This window comes from Copadichromis virginalis, linkage group LG10, assembly GCF_057382275.1.
Source record: "Copadichromis virginalis isolate Kocher_CV1m ecotype Utaka linkage group LG10, C_Virginalis_male_GT1.1, whole genome shotgun sequence".
NCBI lineage: Eukaryota > Metazoa > Chordata > Actinopteri > Cichliformes > Cichlidae > Copadichromis > Copadichromis virginalis.
In genome coordinates, this window is record NC_140627.1 from 19,238,778 (window position 1) to 19,256,291 (window position 17,514).

At 40.3% G+C, this 17,514-nt stretch overlaps 2 protein-coding genes across 2 annotated transcripts; one reads left to right on the plus strand and one right to left on the minus strand.

Annotated features, from left to right (window-relative positions):
• The first annotated feature begins 8,370 nt into the window (after positions 1-8,370).
• Positions 8,371-9,384, plus strand: LOC146700293 (olfactory receptor 8G17-like). Its single transcript, XM_085471300.1, has one exon. It carries the CDS (start codon positions 8,374-8,376, stop codon positions 9,382-9,384), a length of 1,011 nt encoding a protein of 336 aa, XP_085327426.1. The 5' UTR covers positions 8,371-8,373.
• A 6,102-nt stretch (positions 9,385-15,486) lies between these two features.
• Positions 15,487-16,644, minus strand: or41a3 (odorant receptor, family 41, subfamily A, member 3). Its single transcript, XM_085471301.1, has 2 exons — positions 16,621-16,644; positions 15,487-16,509 (listed from the first exon to the last, which is right to left on the minus strand). The coding sequence occupies exon 2, from the start codon at positions 16,465-16,467 to the stop codon at positions 15,487-15,489; it is 981 nt and encodes a 326-aa protein (XP_085327427.1). The 5' UTR covers positions 16,468-16,509; positions 16,621-16,644.
• Positions 16,645-17,514: the final 870 nt, after the last annotated feature.

Consider the following 17,514-nt stretch of genomic DNA (forward strand, 5'->3'; position numbering starts at 1 on the left):
GATTTAATTGTACAGTTTGAGGAGCTGAATAACGTGACTGAAAAAAAATTGCACAGTGTTTGCCCAGCTTAATGCAGACTGCTAAGTTGGCAACACTGGCTGCAGGAGATGTTCACACCTGTGCGTCCAAACTGCAAATGAACCGCGCATGAGCGAAGCCGCTGCTCCCACACTGACTGTAACGCAGTCAGTTCTTCTTTTACTGTTATGCTGTTTTGTGGATCACAAGGTTTAAAACTACTTATAAATACACACACACACACACATAAAGTAACTCCACCAGAGTGCCTATTTGTCACTTTTGCCGGTCGAAGCCCGGATAAAGGAGCAGAGTTGGAATTGTGACATTAAAAACAATAATTGTGATATTAAAAACAATAATTGCAAAAAGAAATTTAATTTGTAGTTCTAAATAAATTCTAAATGCATTTAGGACGTTTTTTGCTCACTTTATGTCTCTTCTCTCTCCAACAGCGTAGGTTACAATTACATTAGCATGATCAATTATGCAAATTAGGTGATGACGTCATTTAGCGACTTCTAGCGACTTTTAGGACAACCAATAGCGATTTTCCTTACTGAGTTGGCAACACTGCCTGCAGCTGAGGGAGGACTATCCTCCGCCCGTGAGCGCTTTAGCACGGGCGAGGTGCCCACGGCAGCACCGCTGCTTGTTGGAGTAAGAGCAACATGCCCTTTCACGTCAAAAAGTCGTCATAAATAAGTCTCCAATAACACCAGAAAAAGTCGCCAGATTTGTCGCTAGTCGCTTTTTAGAAAAAAAAAAGTCGCTAAGGGGTCTGAAAATCAGAATCAGAATCAGAAAGGGTTTATTGCCAAATGTTGAGCAGGTTTACAACATTAGGAAATTGCTGCGGTGCTTCAGTGCAAACATACTGTCATAAAAATATAAAATAAGAACAAGAATTAAAAGTGCTAAGTAGATAGATATATACATGATATATACATGAGTGCAGGTGGTGATGATGATGATGATCAGTGCTAAACATGGAATGATGCAGTGAACACAGCGTAGGGTCATGTGTTAGTGGTGGGAACAGTCATACGGTTATTGTTCATGTGTCCAACAACAGCATGTTCTTATGGCGAGAGGTTCTGGTGCGAATGGACCGGAGCCTCCTGCCTGAGGGGAGCAGGTCAAACAGACTGTGTCCAGGGTGAGAAGGGTCAGCTGAGATCCGAGCTGGACGCCTCAGTGTCCTGGAGGTGTACAGGTCCTGCAGAGATGGGAGTCTGCAGCCAATCACCTTCTCAGCAGAGCGCAAAACACGCTGCAGTCTCTGTTTGTCCCTGATAGTTGCTCCAGCGTACCACACGGTGATGGAGGAAGTGAGGATGGACTCGATGATTGCAGTGTAGAATTGCATCATCGTCCGTGTTGGCAGGTTGAATTTCTTCAGCTGCCTCAGGAAGTACATCCTCTGCTGGGCTTTCTTGATGACGGAAGTGATGGTGGGCTCCCACTTCAGGTCCTGGGTGATGGTGGTACCCAGGAAGCGGAATGAGTCCATAGAGGTGATGGGGGTGTCAGACAGGATGATGGGGGGGAGTGGAGCTGTGTGCTTCCTGAAGTCCACAATAATCTCCACTGTCTTCTGGGCATTCAGCACCAGGTTGTTGTGGCTGCACCAGGACACCAAACGTTCAACCTCCCTCCTGTAGGCATACTCATCCCCGTCCGAGATGAGTCCAATAACAGTGGTGTCATCTGCAAACTTGATTAGCTTGACAGACTGGTGGGTGGAGGTGCAGCAGTTGGTGTACAGGGAGAAGAGCAGAGGAGAAAGAACACAGCCCTGAGGGGAGCCGATGCTGATGGTCCGGGAGTCCGAGACATTCTTTCCCAGCCTCACATGCTGCTTCCTGTCCGTCAGGAAGTCAGTGATCCACCGGCAGATGGGATCAGGCACATTCATCTGGGAAAGCTTGCCTCGGAGATGGTCTGGAAGGATGGTGTTGAAGGCAGAGCTGAAGTCCACAAACAGGATCCTGGCGTAGGTTCCTGGGGAGTCCAGATGCTGCAGGATGAAGTGTAGGGCCATGTTGATGGCGTCATCTACAGACCTGTTGGCTCTGTATGCAAACTGCAGGGGGTCCAGGAGGGGGGCCGTGAGGGTCTTGAGATAGGAGAGAACCAGGCGCTCAAATGACTTCATGACCACAGATGTCAGAGCCACGGGTCTGTAGTCATTTAGTCCAGTGATCCTAGGTTTCTTGGGGACAGGGATTATGGTGGAGGACTTGAAGCAGGCAGGCACATGACATGCCTGCAGAGAGGAGTTGAAAATGCCAGAAAACACTGGGGCCAACTTGTTTGCACAGTGTCTGAGGGTGGCAGGAGACACACCGTCTGGGCCGTGAGCTTTTCGAGCATTCAGACTCACATCTGCTTCATGAATATGAAGAGTTGTGGTGGGAGGAGGTGGTGTGAAATCCTCTTTTGTGTGGGGTGAGGAGGGGGGTGTTGTAGGTGAAGTGATTGAAGGTGGTGATGGCTCTATGGAGGGGGGAGAGGTGGGGGAATGAGTGTCCAAAGTGTCTCTATTGTTGGGGCCGTTGGAGGTGTGAAGGCTGCCTGATGGCTCGTCAAAACGGCAGTAAAAGTCGTTGAGGGTGTTGGCCAAGAGCAAGTCGTCAGTGGAGTGGGGGGTTTTAGGCTTGTAGTTGGTGATATTCCTAAAACCTTTCCACACAGAGGCCGAGTCATTCTCTGAGATCTGCTGCTGCATCTTCTCAGAGTGCTGATGTTTAGCAATGTCCACTTCTTTAGTGAACCTGTACTTGGCCTCTCTGTAGCAGTCCCTGTCTCCGCTTGTGAACGCCTTTCTCTTTTCCAGCCACAGCTTTTGAGTTTAGGAGTAAACCAGGGTTTGTCATTGTTATAACTCACCCTGGTGCGTGATGGCACAATGCTGTCCTCACAGAAGTGGATATAGGAGGTGACAGTGTCCGTAAACTCGTCCAAGCTGTTAGAAGCAGCCTTCATTGAGTCCCAGTCCGTAGATTCCAAACACGTGCGAAGCTCCTCCACAGCCTCGTTGCTCCACAGTTTTTTGGTCCACACGACAGGTTTGGAGAGCTTCAGCCTCTGTCTGTACGCGGGGATCAGGTGGATCATGACGTGGTCAGAAAGTCAGAGTGAAGCGCGGGGCACCGCACGATAGGCCCCGCTGATCGTGCTGTAACAGTGGTCTAATGTCCTCTCCTCTCTGGTCGGGCATTTAATATACTGCTTGTATTTGGGAAGCTCATGGCTCAGATCGGCTTTGTTAAAGTCCCCAAGAGCAATGATGAGAGAGTCCGGGAATGTCCGCTCCATGTGCAGTATCTGCTCCGCGAGTGCGCACTGAGCTGCCTGCGCGTCCGCATCTGGCGGGATGTAAACAGCGGCCAGGATGAATGAAGCAAACTCCCGCGGACAATAAAACGGTTTGCAGTGAATAAAAAGGTATTCCAGAGAGGAAGAGCAGTGCTGAGCAATCACTGTTACGTCTGTGCACCAGCCACTATTAATGTAGAAGCACACACCTCCACCTTTGGTCTTACCAGAGAGAGAGGCCTGCCGGTCCGCGCGCAGCAGATGAAAGCCCTCCAGCTTTAGCGCGCTGTCCGGGATGTCCTCACAGAGCCACGTCTCTGTAAAACATAAAACACAGGAGGAGGCAGGAGAAAACTTGCTAAATATAGCGACAAAGTCGCTAAGTTGGCAACACTGTTTCCGTGTGTCTGCTACTTTGAAATGCTTGGGCTGCTCTGCCCGCCACAGTTTCAAACTGGTCATGTGACTGCATGGCCACATCTCATTGGTAAAAAAGTACCGGAAACTCCACTGGCGGCATGTTAGCTAATGTGTTAAACTAATTTTTTTTTTTTAAGTAACGAGTCGAATTTTGCAAATGTAGCGGAGTAAAAGTACCGTTTCTTCTTCATAAATGTACTCAAGTAAAAGTAAAAAGTATCGTGCAAAAAAGGTACTTTAAAAGTACATTTTTTTTCAAAAACTTACACAAGTAAATGTAACGGAGTAAATTTAACTCGTTACTATCCACCTCTGATAATAATATCAGGGTTAAAATCAAAATGATTTGAGATTTAGGCATTATTTTGTCTGCCTCTGTTTTGCCTATATCATAACTGTTTTTGGTAATGGCTTTCTTCTCTCAATTATTTGTCTGGTGAAGACCCTTCATACTCCTAAATACTTGATTGTCATTGTGAAGCTTAGCAGTGACTCCTTGTGGAAAAGAAATTACTTACAATCCTGACAGGCTGCCTTATTCTACTGTACCAGCACAACAGAAAGCTTAACAAGATTTCAACAAGCAATTAAGGATGTTTAACGTGCATCACATATTTTAATCTGAATATTTATGAAGCAATTGTGAGTACTAATATGTTTATTTACTTGTTAATCTCTTTTATATTTATTACCTTATTTGTAAGACTTATTAACTGGTGTTATGGTAATAGACAATTTCAGCAACTAATTGTGTCTTTCCAATTTTCTTAACACTGCTTGTGTGTTTGTTTTCTTTTTATATTTACTACATTTACCACTTCTCTTTGAATTGTTCAGTTCAATATACACAAATGTAAATACATACTTCTGTTTTAAGATTTCAATTCAATTTTATCTATACAGTGCCAAATCACAACAACAGCCGCCTCAAGGTGCTTTACATTGTACAGTAGATTCTACAATAATACATACAGAGAAGAATTCAACAGTCATGTGACACCCCCCCCCCCTATGAGCAAGCACTTTGGCGACAATGTGAAGAAAAAACTCAGTTTTAACAGGAAAAAGCCTGCGGCAGAACCAGGCCCAGTGAGGGGCGGCCATCTGCCAAGACCGGTTGGGGTGAGAGAAGGAAGACATGATAAAAGACATGCTGTGGAAGAGAGCCAGAGATTTCTATGAGAGTTCTATGGGTGAGAAAGGTGACTGAAGAAGAAATACTCATCATGGGAATCCCCCAGGAATATACACCTATTGCAGCATAACTAAGGGAGGATTCAGGGTTACCTGATCAAGCTCTAACTATGTACTTTAGCAAAAAGGAACGTTTTTATATCTAATCTTAAAAGTAGAGATAGTGTCTGTCTCCCGAATCCAAACTGGTTCTATAGAAAAGGGACTTGAAAACTGAAGGCTCTGCCTCCCATTCAACAAGTAAGCCTGCAGTGCAATAGCGAAGTGGTCTAATGGGGTGATATGGTACTACAAGGTCATTAAGATAAGATGGGGCCTGATTATTTGAAACCTTCACTAAAGCTGTTTCTGTGCTGTAATGAGCTCTGAAACCTGACTGAAACTCTTGACTGAAACAGCTAACTCTGTTAGCTGATTGACAACTACTCTTTCAAGGATTTTTGATATGAAAGGAAGGTTAGAGTTTGGCCTATAATTAGCTAAGACTGCTGGGTAAAGACATGGCTTTTTAAGCAACATTTAAATTACTGCCAGCTTGAAGGCATGTGGTACATAGCCGATTATTAGCGATAGGTTGATCATATTTAAGATTGAAGCATTAATTAATGCCAGGACTTCTTTAAGCAGTTTTGTAGGAATGGGGTCTAAAAGACACGTTGATGGTTTGGAGAAAATAACTATCAATCGTACTGAAAGAAGCTACAGATAATGTTATATCTATGAGATGATTATCAGTAATTTTTTTCTGTAATGGTTAAAATTTTATTTGTGAAGAAGTTCATGAAGTCATTACTAGTTAATGTTAAAAGAATGGTTTGCTCAACAGAACTCTGACCTTTTGTCAGCCTGGCTACAGTGCTGAAGAGAAAACTAGGGTTCTGATTTTCTTCAATTAGTGATGAGTAGTAAGATGTTCTAGCTTCATGGAAGGCTTTTTTCATAAATCAGTAGTTTATTTCTCCAGGCTAAATGATGATCTTCTAAACTTGTGACACACCATTTCCTCTCCAGCTTACAAGGTATCTGCTTTAAGCTTTGTGTTTGAAAATTATAGCATGACAGCAAGTACTTCTGATTTGATGCACTATTTTTCACAGGAGCTACAGTATCGTCATAGGTAGTGAGGAGGTAAAATTATAAACAAGATAATCAACCTCTGTTGGACTAGTGTTCAGGTAGCTACTCTGCTCTGTGTTGGTTCAGGGCATTTTAGATGATAACATCAGATTATATTCTTAAACTCAGTTACAGCACTTTCAGAAAGACATCTACCATGATGAAATCTACTCCCCACTGCTGTGTAATCAATTATTGTATATTTAAATGTTATCAGGAAATGATCAGATAAGAGAGGGTTTTCAGGAAGCACTTAAATGTTTAGTTTCTATGCCATATGCTAAAACAAGATCTGGAATGTGAATAAAGTGGTGGGTGGGTTCTTTTATATTTTGAGAGAAGCCAATTGAGTCTAAAAACAGATTAAATGCCATGTTAAGGCTGTCATTTTTAGCATATATACGTGGATGTTAAAATCACCCACGATAATTATTTTATCTGAGCTGAGCACTAAATCGGACCAGGAGTGACATGGCCACATGTTCTCCTTAAGTTGCTGGTTGTTGGAGTGGTTTCCAAAAAACAATGTGGGCTTTATAGATAACTGGAAAACCTGGAGAGATGGCATCCATCCCACTTTGGATGGAGCAGCTCTCATTTCTAGAAATCTGGCTAAATTTATTAAACCCCCCAAAACATGACTATCCAGAGTTGGGACAAGGAAGCAGAGTCGCAGTCTTACACGCCTCTCTGCAGCTTCTCTTCTCACATTACCTCCCCAAAACCCCATCACCTTACAGACTGTGTCAGCTCCCAACCAGACAAAAGAAACCAAGATGTGCTTGAGTGTGGCTGGGACTGTACACAGGGGGCAGGATGAGTCCTTTCCAAACCACAGCTGCAGATTTATTGGGGAGGTAGCACACCGTATGTGCAAAAAATGACTTAAATATAAAAAACTCACAAAATCAGACAAGGCTAAGCATCAGGGTTTCAAATAAATTAAAAGTCTTTCTTGGTCTTTGGTTGATTAACCCTTTAAGACCTACCATAGAACCAAGTCCGCCAGAGCTTATCTATATATTTTTGCATACATTAGTGCTTTTTTTGGGAGCATTTCAAGTTGCTACATATCAATACAACGTTATAGCCCAAATTTTAATAATATGTATGCAATTAATCCATAGTAACTACATAAATTGCAAAAAAGTGCAATAAACTACAAAAAATTGAAAATCATTTTTGTTTTGTCTTTTACATATATTTCTAGTTAGAGAAATTTAAGAGGTTTATCCCTCAAAACTGTAAATATACAAAAAAGTTGAACAAAATAGTTTCCAACTACAGGAAACTTATTTTGAGTGTCTTCATAGTTTTATTTTTAAGATACACCTATTTTTATGTACTGCAGCAAAAATGAAGATAACTGTTATAATGCAAATTTGCAAAAAAAAAAACAAAAAAAAAAAACCCCAAACAAAAAGAAACAAAACGAAAAAAAAAACCCAGCATTTGCATCAAAATAAAGTATTTCCAGCAGTGTAACTTCAGTTCTAAGTATCCTTTCGCTTTTTATGTTTGTCACTTGTGTTGTTTGTTGGTCTGTTTAGTTTGTAAATGCTTTGGTTTTTAACTTTTCATTCTCTTTTTGGCTGATTGTGAACCATTTTGGTCAACACTGTTGTTTTTAAAATGTGCTATAGAAAATTGTTTTGATTTGATTTGATACACTAAATATGAGTACATATGTGTGTATGAATATGTAGTTTCTCAGTTCCTTTCTTTTGAAAAATGTTTTCTTTGCCTCCCTACTCAAGTATTCAGTTGGAGTATACAAATATACAAAAAACATGTGAAGTAAACATGTAAATCTTCGTCTGCCTTGGAATTTAAATCTGTATATTATTCTAAAATAATAATAAATATTAACAGCTCTGGTAGCTTCAACTCAAAGTTAGCTTTTTTAGAAAAACGACATCGCAGTTTTAAGTGACTTAAATGTATCTACTATTTACAGTGTTTAGTTGTGTTATTTTTAAAAATTTGAATAATTTTTCATTAATGATTCACTGCTCTATTTACAATAATAAACAATTAAATGACATAAATTCTAACAGGTTCACACTGAAAAATATTCCAAATTAATTCATGACAATGTGACACACCCACCTGAATTTCTACTTCCACGCTGTGATAGAGGTGAAATATAAATAACACATCTCTCACAGTACAATCCACTTTATTGCACTGCACACTTGACAGAGTCTCGGGTGAGTTTAGTTTTTTCCACAGCAACAGTGAAGTAACTCATTATGGTTTGTTATATTCTGCTCTTTTTATGTTTAGGGAAAGAAATATTTGCAATGGGAACAGAAGATAAAACCACTACCATGTTTAATAACACATTTGTTCGGCCTGCAAAATTTTATCTCAGTGGGTTTTCCAATATCCCTCATATTAGATATTACTATGCCTTCCTGTGTTTTGTCTACATCATGACTGTTTTGGGTAATGGTTTTCTTCTCTCAGTTATTTGGCTGGTGAAGACTCTTCATACTCCTAAATACATGATTGTGTTCAACATGGCTTTGACAGATTTGTGTGGGAGCACAGCTCTCATCCCCAAACTCTTAGATACTTTTCTGTTTGACAAGAGATACATCCTCTATGACGCCTGTTTAAGTTATATGTTCTTTGTTATGTTCTTTGCAAGTGTGCAGTCATGGACACTTGTCACTATGGCATATGACAGACTTATAGCCATTTGTTTCCCTTTAAGGTATCATAGTATTGTGACAGAAACATCAGTTGCTGCAATTCTGCTGTTTGTATGGATTTTTTTAGTGAGTGTAATAGCAACCATGGTTGGGCTTGTTAATCGTCTCTCATTCTGTAGATCTTTGGTGGTTAACAGCTTTTTCTGTGATCACGGACCAGTTTATCGTCTGGCTTGTAATGATACATCTTTAAATTACAACATGGCATCTGCACTTATCACTATACTCATCATCATTCCTCTTATATTCATTATAGCCACATATGTCTGTATTTTCATTGCACTGAGCAGGACTACGTCAAGAAAGGAACGAATCAGAGCATTAAAAACTTGTACCTCTCACCTGATCCTTGTGGTCATTTTCTTCTTGCCAATTGGAATCACTAACATAGCAACAAGGGCCTCCTACATCCATCCTAATGCCAGAATGATAAATTCCACATTGACACACACCGTACCAGCTTTGCTCGATCCTATTATATATGCTCTGAAGACAGAAGAAGTGATGATTGCAGTCAAGAAGCTTTGCAAAAGAACTTATCTCAATTGCATGAAAGCAAAAACAAGACCTAGTAATCACTGCTGTATTAAATCATAAAAGATTGTTAGAGTAGAATAAAGTCTTGTGTTCAAAACATATTACAGTTAAAGTACTCATAAAAAAACACAATGGAATAGTCATACATTATTCCAGTTGTTGCGTAATCCATTGTAAATACAATTTAAATATGGAAAACTATGAGAAACATTTGCAGCGCTCATTCTATGGCCTTTGTATTAAAGAATAGGAAGAAAAATCAATAAAAACTTATTTGACTGTGTCCAACAGATTATCTGCTTATTTTTTTATGTGACTACATGAACATGTATACTGAAAATACTTTAGAACACAAAAGTTGTTTTAAAATACAAAAAATATTTTTGTAACATTCTTGACGTGAGGTTGTATTTTAGCATTGATTAAAGTTTTCAAAATAAAACATTTAAAGAAGAAGAAGTGTTTAAGTGTCATTATGTAGGTGTATGGGGAGGAGGAAAGTTGTAGTGGGGAACTGAAAATATTTTGATCTAAAAATTGGGGCACTGCAGCAAGACGAAAGGCTACAACATTTTTTAATCAGGATTATGCAGGAGGAGTAGTTATGTTACATCAGTGGAGAGTACGGGATAGAAATAAAATGTCTTGAAAACTTGAGTATTATTATTATACATATTGTATATATTTCCTCTCTTTCTCTCTACACACACCCATATATATATATATATATATATATATATATATATATATATATATATATATATATATATATATATATATAATTATGTCTTCCTGTGTTGTCTCTGTATTGTGACTGTTTGGGGGAATGGCTTCTTCTCTGCTGACTCCTGAATGCATTATTGCTGTTGGAAAACCTTGCAGTGACTCTAAGTATCCCATCGTTTCATAGTTCATAAATGTTTCTAAAATGGGTTCATTCACAAAATATTGAAGTTTGGTGTGTGTGGGGACAGACAAGACAGACCAGACAAGTTGCTCACCACGAGTGGTGTGGAAAACTAATCAGAGCAAATAAAGAGGTAAATATAGAGCATAGCAGCAAACCACCATTCTTCAACAGGAGATCTGACAAGGTTAAGGTGCAGACTGAGAAGTAGCAGTGTGGGTGCGATAATAAACTTTGACTGTTCTACTTACAATCAGCTGTTCACTGTTTCACAATGTTTCTGCCACCATCTAGTGGTTTGAAATTGTACTTAACTGTATTAAATATTAAAAAAACACTCAAACACATTTTTAATATTGAATTTTTTTCTCTCTACTTAAGATAAATTTGTAGGAAGCTTGCCTTTAGTTCTTGGTCTGTGCATTTAGTGGTCTTCTATGGCAAACCTCTACTGATTGGCATATTCTGTCACATTTTTTGTCCATCACATCAACACTGTGGTGCTGTTTTTTCACAGGAAACTAAATGCAATATGTGAAGTGCATACTCTGTAAAATTCTAAATAAAGACTCTACTTTACAGACTCTATTGTAGATCGGTCAGCAATCTGCTAATGAATCTAAATCTTAAAAGAAGTTTATTGATACATAAAATATTGATACATAACGTAATTAATCAAACTTACCTTTCAGGGATTGTTGCAATTTCAAATTTACCAGCGTAACTCATGAAACCCTGCACTGTACACATAAATCCACTAGAGGGCACGCTCTCATCATAATACCAGGATTACTGTCTTTCACTGCATCATGTGAATCGTGAACTACAGCATAATGTGCTGATATAATTGTATACAGAAGAGTACAGAACAAATGGCACACTGTTTGAAGTGTATGTTTTGATACCCATGTTTAAGTTATTCCTGATGACCTGAAAAAAATGGTGACAGACATTACAGAATGATATGCTAATATTACATAATGAGTGTAGATTTATTTTATATACACTCAACAAAAATATAAACGCAACACCTTTGTTACTGCTCCCATTCCCCATGGGATGGACGTAGAGACCTAAAATTCATTCCAGATACACAATATAACCATCCCTCCCAAACAGTGGTCACAAATCAGTCCAAATGTGTGGTAGTGGGCACATCTGCTATATTGAGATAATCCATCCCACCTCACAGGTGTGCTACATCAGGATGCTGATCTGACATCATGAGTAGTGCACAGGTGTACCTCAGACTGCCCACAACAAAAGGCCACCCTGGAATGTGCAGTTTTTTGCGCTATTGGGGGTCTGGGGACCCAGAACCGGTCAGTATCTGGTGTGACCACCATTTGCCTCATGCAGTGCAACACATCGTCGCATGGAGTCTATCAGATTGTCAATTGTGGCCTGTGGAATGTTGGTCCACTCCACTTCAATGGCTGTGCGAGGTTGTTGGATATTCGTGGGAACTGGTACACGCTGTCGTATACGCCGGTCAAGCACATCCCGAACATGCTCAATGGGTGACATGTCCGGTGAGTATGCTGGCCATGCAAGAACTGGGACATTCTCAGCTGCCATCTGCCCTGAACAATGTGAACCATGATTCATCCGTGAAGCGCACACCTCTCCAACGTGCCAGACGCCATCGAATGTGAGCTTTTGCCCACACAAGTCTGTTACGGCGACGAGCTGGAGTCAGGTCAAGACCCCGATGAGGACGACGGGCATGCAGTTGAGCGTCCCTGAGACGGTTTCTGACAGTTTGTGCAGAAATTGTTTGGTTGTGCAAACCAATTGTTCCAGCAGCTGTCTGGGTGGCTGGTCTCAGACGATCTTGGAGGTGAACCTGCTGGATGTGGAGGTCCTGGGCTGGTGTGGTTACACGAGGTCTGCGGTTGTGAGGCCGGTTGGATGTGCTGCCATATTCTCTGAAACGCCTGTGGAGACGGCTTATGGTTGAGAAATGAACATTCAATGCACAGGCGACAGATCTGGTTGACATTCCTGCTGTCAGCATGCCAATTGCACGCTCCCTCATTGCTTGTGGCATCTGTGGCATTTTGCTGTGAGACAAAACTGCACATTCCAGGGTGGCCTTTTGTTGTGGGCAGTCTGAGGTACACCTGTGCACTACTCATGATGTCAGATCAGCATCCTGATGTGGCACACCTGTGAGGTGGGATGGATTATCTCAATATAGCAGATGTGCCCACTACCACACATTTGGACTGATTTGTGACCACTGTTTGGGAGGGATGGTTATATTGTGTATCTGGAATGAATTTTAGGTCTCTACATCCATCCCATGGGGGGCAGTAACAAAGGTGTTGCGTTTATATTTTTGTTGAGTGTATATGGTAAATGGCCTGTATTTATATAGCGCTTTACTAGTCCCTAAGGACCCCAAAGCGCTTTACATATCCAGTCATCCACCCATTCACACACTGGTGATGGCAAGCTACATTGTAGCCACAGCCACCCTGGGGCGCACTGACAGAAGCAAGGCTGCCGGACACTGGTGCCACCAGGCCCTCTGACCACCACCAGTAGGCAACGGGTGAAGTGTCTTGCCCAAGGACACAATGACCGAGACTGTCCAAGCCGGGGCTCGAACCGGCAACCTTCCGATTACAAGGCGAACTCCCAACTCTTGAGCCACGATCGCCCCATATATATATATAAGCAAATAAAAATTGTGTAATGGGTCCAATTTGTAATACCATGAGTTCACAGTGTGGCACGGGACAGTTTAATCCAGGACTAGAATTCTCTCATAATGAGTGTTTATGCCAAATGATATCAAACAGCTCTTTTTAGAGTTCATAAATGAATTTTTAAATCATGTATAAGAGGGTAGGAAGATTGTACACTAGGTTTTACAAGACACATTTTAAGAGGAAGAAGACCTATCCTCACAAATTATCCTGCCCTGTTTTACCTAAGACATGATTACTTATGGTTTATTGAAAGTAAAACTTAATCCTCTTACCATCTATGCTACTTTTGACTCATCCCATATTCACAGGGGTTGCGCACATGTCCCTTTTGGGAATATTTCTCAACCTGTCACAGTCCCAGCTTTTAGCTTGTTAAACTTGTTAAAGACTCTCAAAATGTGAGAATAAATGTATCCAAAGGTTTCACTTGTCTCTCTCCAAAAGTTGATTCTGTTCATCTGGATGTAGCGTTTTGTGGGAGAAACGTTTCGTCACTCATCCAAGTAACTTCTTCATTCTCCTGGGTGAAAATCAAATCTCAGGACGTACTACATTGTACGGATCACATTAACTCGGTGGACCGACACATCAAATTCACCAGGGAGAATATGAAAGTGGAAGGTTAGCCTTCTTAGACTGTGAGATTTCCATCAGTAATGGGGGACATCTAAAAGCTGATGTGTACCGTAAACCTACACATACGGATCAGTATTTAAGGTTTGACTCTCATTATCCACTGGAGCACAAACTGGGTGTCATCAGGACGCTACAACACAGAGCGAACACCATCCCCACTGACACAGCGGCCAGGGAGGCAGAAGAACAGCACATCAAGAAGGCCCTGAGTAAATGTGGTTATTCCAGCTGGACTTTTGTCAAAGCTGGAAAGGCATCTAAAGAAAACTCCAGCCGATCCAGGAGAGAAGGACAACGGCTGCCCAAGCAAAAACCTGTAGTGATCCGTATGTGTCAGGAGTATCGAAGCAGTTGAGACACATTTTTTCTAAACACCGGGTCTCTGTGGCTTTTAAACCCCAAAACACGCTGCGCCAAAAAATTGGTCCACCCCAAGGATCAGGTCCCCCGACACAAACAGAGTAACATACAACAGTATGTATGTAACAACAGTGTATGCTGTTAAGTGCTAGGAGGATTGCCAGGATTTATACATCGGGGAAACCAAACAACCTCTGGCGAAGCGGATGGCACAACACAGAAGAGCTACCTCGTCAGGCCAGGACTCTGCAGTCTATTTACACCTACAGGCCAGTGGACACTCTTTCAATGATGAGGATGTACACATCCTGGACAGGGAGGAACACTGGTTTGAGCGCGGAGTCAAGGAGGCCATTTACGTGAAAAGGGAAAGACCATCTCTGAATCGAGGAGGGGGCCTAAGGGTACATCTTTCACCATCTTACAATGCTGTGATTGCAGCCATTCCCCAACTCTCTGTGAATGGTACTCATGGCCAATGATCAGTGGTCTTTGATCAGCAGGTTTTGGTCAGTGGTTGTTGTTCAATGGTCATGAGAATTTGCATAATTATGATTAAGGAACTGACCTCCCAGCCCATTGTTCCTTCAGTGGGCTGGTTTCAGTCATTATGCAAATGTACTGTTTATAAGATTTGGGGAAAACTGCAGTCAGCTGAGACTGAAGAAGTCACTTGGATGAGTGACGAAACATTTCTCCCACAAAACGCTATGTCCAGATGAACAGAATCAACTTTTGGAGATTTACTTTCCTGGATGATTGAGAATGCATCAAGACGCTTCACTTGTCTGTCCAAATATTTCACCATGAACCTAGCATAATGAAAGAAAGGGGACGAAAAATAATAATTAACACAAAGCAAAGATACAGTCCACCACTGTGCTGTGTAATGTATACAAGGCCACCCTAAACTCTAGCCAAAGACATCCGTAGAATGATACTCAATTTACAATTTAAAGCAACTTTTGAAGTAATGTGTTTTAATGCTCTGTAGTACACTTAAATATGTTAGCTGAAATTAATACTCAGCTAACTAATTGATCAAACTTACTTTATCTAAAAAAAACGTAAATTTTGTTACATTTGTAAGTACGACACTCGAGTTTGAATGAAACACTGAAACAGATCATGTGTTAATGATTGATTAATTTGGACAATGATGCTTAGTTAGATGAATTGGGGAGAAGTGTACATTTTATTTTTTTTTAATGCGGAGTAAGTTTACATACTATAATTTGTGCACATTTACAATTGTAGGATATTTATTTTCAACTATTTCAACTATTATAACTACTGTAGTATTTAAAATGTTTTAATTTTATATCATATACATCTGTAACATGTCTCCTGCAGAAGAAAACAAAGCACATGTTTGAGACATATTGTTGTTATGGAGGAGTTTGAAGACTCACGGGAAAAAGGAGTTGACAGTAGACCATCATTGCAGAATCCTATAATCTACTAAAGTTAAGGCAGAGCTAATATCCAGCAACAGCAGACTCTACAAGCTCTACAAAGACTGATTTAGAATTGATTGTTATTTTATGCATTAACTTTAGTTAGTTTAGTTTTAACTTTAGTTCTGAACAGTGTCAGTGCTCTGGTTTTTATATCTTTGGTTTTCAAAGAATATACAACAGGATTGATACAAGGTGGGATGCATGAGGCCAGCGACAGACTCAGAACCCGCTGATCTGGATGAACAACACCCAGAAAAAAACCAACTGTGAAAATAACAATAAGAGGAATGTAAAATATAGCAACAAGAATGAGATGCTCAGCACACGTGGCCAAAGCTTTCACCCGACTGTCCACAGGTTTCATCCTGAACACTGTGATCAGGATGCTGACATAAGACAGAAAAATGAAAGTAAAGGGGAAAACAAGTAACAAAATACTGAAAAAGGAAGCTGCAAACCACTGCATTGTGTTATCATTACAGGCAAGCCGAAACACAGGTGCATAGTCACAGAAATAGCTGAACACTCTCACAGACCTGCAAAAAGAGAGTCGAGTCATTATACCTGTTGCAAAAGCTGTTATTCCCATATTAATAATCCACGATACGCTGACAATACAGCACATGCTTCTCACAGTGTTGATGGAGTTTTGACGCAGAGGGAAACATATTGCAATTAACCGGTCATAGGCAAGTATAGCAAGAGCAAATGACTCCAAAGATACAAACACATAATAAACATACATCTGTAGCAAACACAAGTTAAATGGAATGAAGTTGTTTTTGATGAGAAATATTTTTATCATGCTGGGAATGGTACAAGTGTTAAGAAACAGATCAATAACTGCAAGGTTGACAACAGCCAAAAATTTTGGAGTGTGCAAACGACGAGTAGAAGCAATGACATAAATCACCAAAATGTTAAACAGCACTGTAACACCATAAACAAACACCAGGAAGATAAAGTAGACACTGATGAAAGGAAATGTCTCAAATCCAATGATATAGAAACCTGGAGGATGAATGATAGCAGAGCTGTTTAAAACAGCCCTTTGAAAAATCATAGTTGAACTCCACCACCTGTGTTTGAGGACTACCTTAATAGTCTAAGGAACAGAAAATCATATTGTTACGTTAAATTACAGGTACAATTCACATGGCAGTTTAGTGAGCACATTTGAAGTCATGCATGTGTTAAAGGAGTGAATGCAGCTCACCTGATGTTTTCTGAAAGGATTGGACAGCACAGGCTGCAAGCATGTGGCTGCATGTCTGACCTCTTTACAGCGAAATATATACAGTATTTCTACACAGATCTCATGAGGCGATGCTTACAACTGTACCCAATTATTTGCACTAATTTGATCCATAGAGAGAGAACTGTGGCTTACTTTGATCACCAACTTTTCTTTTCCTCAAAACAAACTCATTCTAATTAATGTTTTAATGTTTTCTAAGTTGAAGCGTCTCACAGGACTCATTTTAAAATGTGTCTGACCAAGTTGGGGAGTTGCTGAAATATTATTGAGGTTGTAAACATGGGAATAATGTTTCTTTGACCAAAAAGCCAAGGAAAGTTTCTTAACATTAGTCCAAACAACCTTGTTTATTTAACAAATGTCAGAGTTTTACAAAATGGACAAACTATTTGTTGCTTTTCTCCTCTTGTTTGACGAGGAATATAATATACGTATGAAAGTCTGAATATATTGAATGAAAACGGATGTTAAGGAGGCTCTTGCACTATCCTGTGTTTATATATGTACGTAATATTTTACTATATACTATAGTATAATATTATATATGTGATGTCGTTCTATGAGAAATAGCACTATGAATAAGTCTACAGGGAAGCAGTTTCTAAGTAATTAAGACATAATTCTATGGAAAATGCTAATACTAGTAACAGGGTTCGGTACGGTACTAGAGATGATAAAATCATAGAAGTCTGTATGTATTGAATCTGTAGGAGTGCTAAATAAGGAATATGTGGAATGAAATCTGAATTTCCTTTTTATAAACTTGGTAAATAGACTGGTTCTTATGCTGGTTCTTTCTACTCTGAGCGCTCAGAGTGATTTTATACAAGTTGTCTCATTCACTGATTCATA

Excerpts from the sequence above, each read along its gene's own strand:
- LOC146700293 (XM_085471300.1), top strand. The coding sequence starts at position 8,374 with ATGGGAACAGAAGATAAAACCACTACCATGTTTAATAACACATTTGTT.
- or41a3 (XM_085471301.1), bottom strand. The coding sequence starts at position 16,467 with ATGATTTTTCAAAGGGCTGTTTTAAACAGCTCTGCTATCATTCATCCT.